The sequence below is a fragment of the Orycteropus afer genome, unplaced genomic scaffold (assembly GCF_000298275.1).
Source record: "Orycteropus afer afer isolate SDZICR_OR568_19922 unplaced genomic scaffold, OryAfe1.0 scaffold00103, whole genome shotgun sequence".
NCBI classification, from domain to species: Eukaryota; Metazoa; Chordata; class Mammalia; order Tubulidentata; family Orycteropodidae; genus Orycteropus; species Orycteropus afer.
This window is the reverse complement of record NW_006921690.1, coordinates 6,135,445-6,140,672: the sequence shown is the minus strand read 5'-3', so window position 1 is coordinate 6,140,672 and position 5,228 is coordinate 6,135,445. Positions and strand designations below refer to the sequence as shown.

The 5,228-nt window shown below is 33.7% G+C and overlaps 1 protein-coding gene across 1 annotated transcript in view; it reads right to left on the bottom strand.

Moving 5' to 3' along the window:
• Positions 1 to 5,228, bottom strand: part of CCDC73 (coiled-coil domain containing 73) — a 163,931-nt gene that overhangs the window by 63,608 nt on the left and 95,095 nt on the right. Inside the window, exon 6 of the mRNA XM_007943283.1 lies at positions 2,622 to 2,660. Within this exon, the coding sequence (XP_007941474.1) occupies positions 2,622 to 2,660 (39 nt within the window). The remainder of the gene's footprint in view (positions 1 to 2,621; positions 2,661 to 5,228) is intronic.

Sequence of the window (5,228 nt, the reverse complement as noted above, 5' to 3'; positions counted from 1 at the left end):
GTCATGTTGTAAGAAGGGACCATTCCCTGGAGAAGGATGTCATATTTGGTAGAGTGGAGGGTCGACGAAAGAGAGGGAGGCCTTCAACGAGATGGATTGACACGGTGGCTGCAATGATGGGCTCAAGTATAGCAGGGATTGTGGGGCTGGCGCGGGATTGGGCAGTGTTTCGTTCTGCTATGCATGGGGTTGCTATAAGTCGGAAATGACTCGACGGCACTTAACAACAACCACAACAACAACTTTAGCTATTGCTCTCCAAAGCCCTGCTCTGACATTAGTAGCCATGTTGTTTCCTATCTTGCCATAGAATCAAATAATATAAATGAATAATGTACAGCTTTGAGTGAAAGAAGATTAACTGGATTAAAGAATGCTACACAGCACTTTGAATAAAGAAGAGGTCATCTGAACTATATAAAGTAAGAATATTTAGAAAATTAAAATTAGTCGCAGGACATCTAGGTCAATTAGCATAATACAGTCCATGAAGACAATATTCTACATCCTACTTTGGTGAATAGTGAGTGGGGTCTTAAAAGCGTGCAAGCAGCTGCCTAAGAGGAAAGTATCCGTCTCTCATCGTCCAAAGCAAAGGAGAATGAAGAAAATCAAAGACTCAAGGAAACAATTAGTCCAAAGGACTAATGGACCATGCAAACCATAGCCTCTACTACCCTAAGACCAGAAGAACTAGATGGTTCCTGGCTACCAGTACTGACTGCTTTGATTGGGATCACAATAGAAGGTCCTGGACAGAGTGGGAGAAAAATGTAGAACAAACTTCAAAATCATATAAAAGACCAGACTTATTGGTCTGAAAGGGACTGGTAGAATCCCAGAGACTGTGGCCTTTAGACTGGAACTGAATCTATACCCAGAGATCACCTTTCAACCAAAAATAGACAGGCCTATAAGTGAACAATAACACCTATGAGGAACATACTCCTCAGAACAATTAACCATATGAGACCAAAAAGGCAGCAAAACAAAGTTCAGAAAAGTAAGAAGGGGCAGGAAAGAAGGATGAATGGAAACGGGGAACTCAGGGGAAATGTGGGAAGAGTGCTATAATATTGAGGGGATTGGACCTAATACCATGAAAGAAAAAAGTGCATAAATTGTTGAGTGGGAAACAAATTTGTTGTGTAAACTTTTGCCAAACCACGATAAAATGTTAAAAAAAAATACAAAAGAAAGAAAATTAGTTTTAATTTTTAAATCAATTATCTAAAAAATAAAAATATTCTTCAAGAATGGGCATAAAATATTAAATGCACATATCAATATATAAAATCGCTTTAAGGCAAATGTATTTAATACTTTAAACTGTCAGAAAAATACTATGACTATAACTCAATTATCATTTTAGTAGGTTCTTAGAGTCTATAATTCAAATAACCAAAAGCTTTAAAGTGACCAAAAACCAGCCTAAGTATATTGTATATTTCAGTGCTTTTTAGCTTATAAGTATCTGTTTGAAGAAATTTTAAGCTGGAATAAAATAAAACACATTTTATGTTGCCTTTGATCTTTAACTTGTAGCCTTATCTCCCAGGCCAAAGGGCACATTATTCAATTTCAGTATATTTTGTGTAAAATCACTGTAGCGTTGAAGATGACTTTCAGTACAAATGTCATGGTACTTAAAGCTAAACCAGAATCTAGTTTTTCAGCTTCTTAATTAAAATCACAGTTTATAATAGTCTGACAATATTATCTTTATTCTTTCCAGTTGAACAGCAATAGAATTTTCACATCTTTTATTCAATCAAGCTTAGCAATCTTTATATAGCCCCTTTATTTTCTAATACACCAAAAACAATTTCAAGGAGCAAAATACTTTATCTTTCTGTATTTAATGTTAAGGCATAATCTCTCATTTATTATTTCTCATATATATATATATATATATATCATATTTAAGCCTAACTCAAAAATTAATTTTACTTGCCAGATAGTTTGCTTCAAAGAATAAAGACAGAAATAGCATAAATCTACTCAAGCCTTTGAACATTGAGTAAACATGGAAATATTTTGCTCAAATATATTTTGCAATATTTTTCTGAATCAAATAGGACCAGAAAGGGAGAACCAAAATAAATATTTTATAAAATATCATGCTGTCAAAATGCAAATGTTAATTTTAATATATTATAGAAGAGGAAAGCACAACAAATATATACTTGTTGAATGATAAAGAATGAATACCATATTCCAAGTATAGTAATTTGACTTCTTATTGACATTATTTCAATTTTTTTCAGGTTATAATAAAGAACTATATGTTTGCATAAATACCTAGAAAAGACATCATTAAAAGAGGTGCTAGGGTTTTGTTGTTGTTGTTTGTTTTTAATATAAGACCTCTATCAATTATTTGGGAACTGTGTAAAATTTACTTTTTAAAATAATATATAAGCCCTATATCATCTGAAAATTTGTGAAATGATTCATTTAAACCGTATTTTAAATCGTAAGGCAGGCCTTTAAAACAAGTATTAATGTCCAGTTTCACCTGTTTCTCTTTTTACTATAAATGTTAAATCTGTGTTGACAAAAATAGTATGTACTTTATGTACTAACGCAGGGGAAAATGCATAATTTTGTAATTTCCTTACCATTTCACTCACTTTCTTCTGTAAAGAATATTTAGAAACCTAGAAAAACAAAGGGAAACATCTCATTAAAATGATCTATTACAAATTCCTTCTGATACTAAATTTGTACACTATAAAATGTAACATTTATCCTCTATGCACCATTTTCTTCTAGTGACTTTTTTCAGTTTTATCTACAATAACTTTCTTCCTTAGAGCTAAAACAATATCTTCATTTATTTATCCAACACATAGTTATGGAACACCTATGTTAGACACTTTCCTGACTCTTGGGATACAATAATGAACAAAACAAAGTCTTTGTCCTTAAGAAGTTTTCTTTCTAGAAGAAGTGGGTGTAAACAAATTAAATATAAGGAAAAAGTATACTATGTTAAAAAGTGAGAAATATCAAGAAGAAAAATTAAGCAAGAGGGATAGGGAAAGCAGTCTAGGAGGGCTTACTACTTCATTGTTTGTTTTAAAATAAACAAATCTTCTGACAATCCAGAGACAAGCTGTTAACTAGTACTTCCAGAATCTTTTTCTATGATTTATGTTGTAAAAGGGAGCCAAGAGAGAGGAAAAATAATGTATTACTACTTTGTAGCCTATTTTTACTTAGTACATAACAGCTCTCTATCACAAATTAGTCTACAATGTAACTTTTTGATGACTACTAGTATTTCCTGATTTAACTTTATCATAGTTTACCAAATCACTGTCATTTTGTAGGTTAACTCAATTTTTAATTTTTCACTATTATGAACTATACTGAAACAAACATGCTTGTACCTAGAACTTGATGCATATCTATACTCACTCATTTCATCACAATAAATTTCAAGGAGAATTCCTAAGATTTGTTCATTATTTATAGGTTTTCCTTTTTATTATTTTATAGGCCTCCAGAGTATTTACCAAGTTAAACTTCAACCAACTATGTATGAGTGCTCATTTTCTTACAGAATCCTTATATTTGTTAAATTTTAAACAAAAATACAATAAATATTACTTCACATTGTCCTAAAATATAAATTTTTAGGCTACTACAACAAATGAGATGTTAATTTTATTTCATTTTGGTGGAAAGGGTTATGTGTGATTCATTTCTTCAACAAATATTTATTGAGTGCTTACTACAAGTGAACCAGTTGGGGTGGGGGGATCCAGCCCAGTTTAAATTCTAGAAGAGACACATAACAAGCAACATAACTTAAAATACATGGTACATTTGATATTGGTAAGTGCAAAAGAAAAATAATAAAAACAGGGAAGGAGAGTCAGGAAAGGCCTTTCTGAGATGGCAACTTTCGAGTAAAGACTTGAAAGAAGTGAGGAGAATAACATTCAGCAAGTACAAAGGCCTTAATGTGGGACAATGCCTGGTGTGTTCAAAAAACAGCAAGGAAGCCAATATGGATGAAAGGAAGTAAGCAAGGCGAAGAACAGAAGATGAGTTGAAAAAGCAACAAGGGGTTCACATCATGGTCCTTTCAGATCATGGTAGGCTTTGAAATTCATGATAAGCATTTACGTTTTTACTGAATGAAACAGTGCCACTGGAGAGTTCTGAGCACAAATGTGACATGTCTTATTTTCAAAAGAATCACTTTGACTGTTACGTTAACACTAAAAGGGGAAAAGAGCTAAAAGGAGGAAACTCCTTAATAGACTACTTCAGTAATCCAGGTAAAAGAAGATGATGGCTTGAACTAGGGTGTAAGTAGAGGACATAATGAAAAGTGGTTAGATTATGGACATATTTTGAAGGTGAGCTAATAGAATTTGCAACTGGTAAAAGGGAGTGTCATTACTTGGGATGGAAAAGACAAAACTAGAAGCTAGTGTTAGGATTTCAGGAATTTGGTTTGGAACATGCCAAGTTTGAGATGCTTTTCAAACATCCAAGTACAGAAATCAAATAGTCAATTCAGGTTGGATTAAGGCTGAAGATAATATATTTGAAAGTATATCAGCACGTAGATCTCATCTAGGTCAGAGTATTTTTTTTTAAGGCATATAGAACAAAAAGTAAAAGAGTAGAGGTCTTCCAGAAAAATTAGAGAAAGATATGAAAAGACAAACCTCAGAGTACTATACCACTCTAATCCTGAATTTATCACCTGTTAACATGAATCAAAAGATTAAACTAATGTATCTACAGTAAATTCACCAAAGTATTTCAGGCCACTGTTCTTTAGACATTATGTTGTCAGAAGGAACAAGTCCCTGGAGAAGGATATCATGTTAGCTAAAGCAAAGGGTCAGTGAAAAAGGGGAAGACTCTCAATAGGATCGACTGATACAGTGGCTACAACAATGGGCTCCAGCATAGCAACAACTGTGGGGATGGTACAGGATTGGGCAGTGTGTTGTTCTGTTGTATATAGGGTCACTATAAGTCAAAATCAACTTGAAGGCACCTAACAACAACAACACCTATGCATTTATATTCTCTCTTGTTGTTGTTGTTAAGTGCCATCGAGTCGTTTCCGACTCATAGTGACCCCATGCACAGCAGAACGAAACACTGCCTGATCCCGCGCCAGCCCCACAATCCCTGCTATACTTGAGCCCATCATCACAGCCACCATATTAATCCATCTCCTTGAAGGCCTCCCCCTC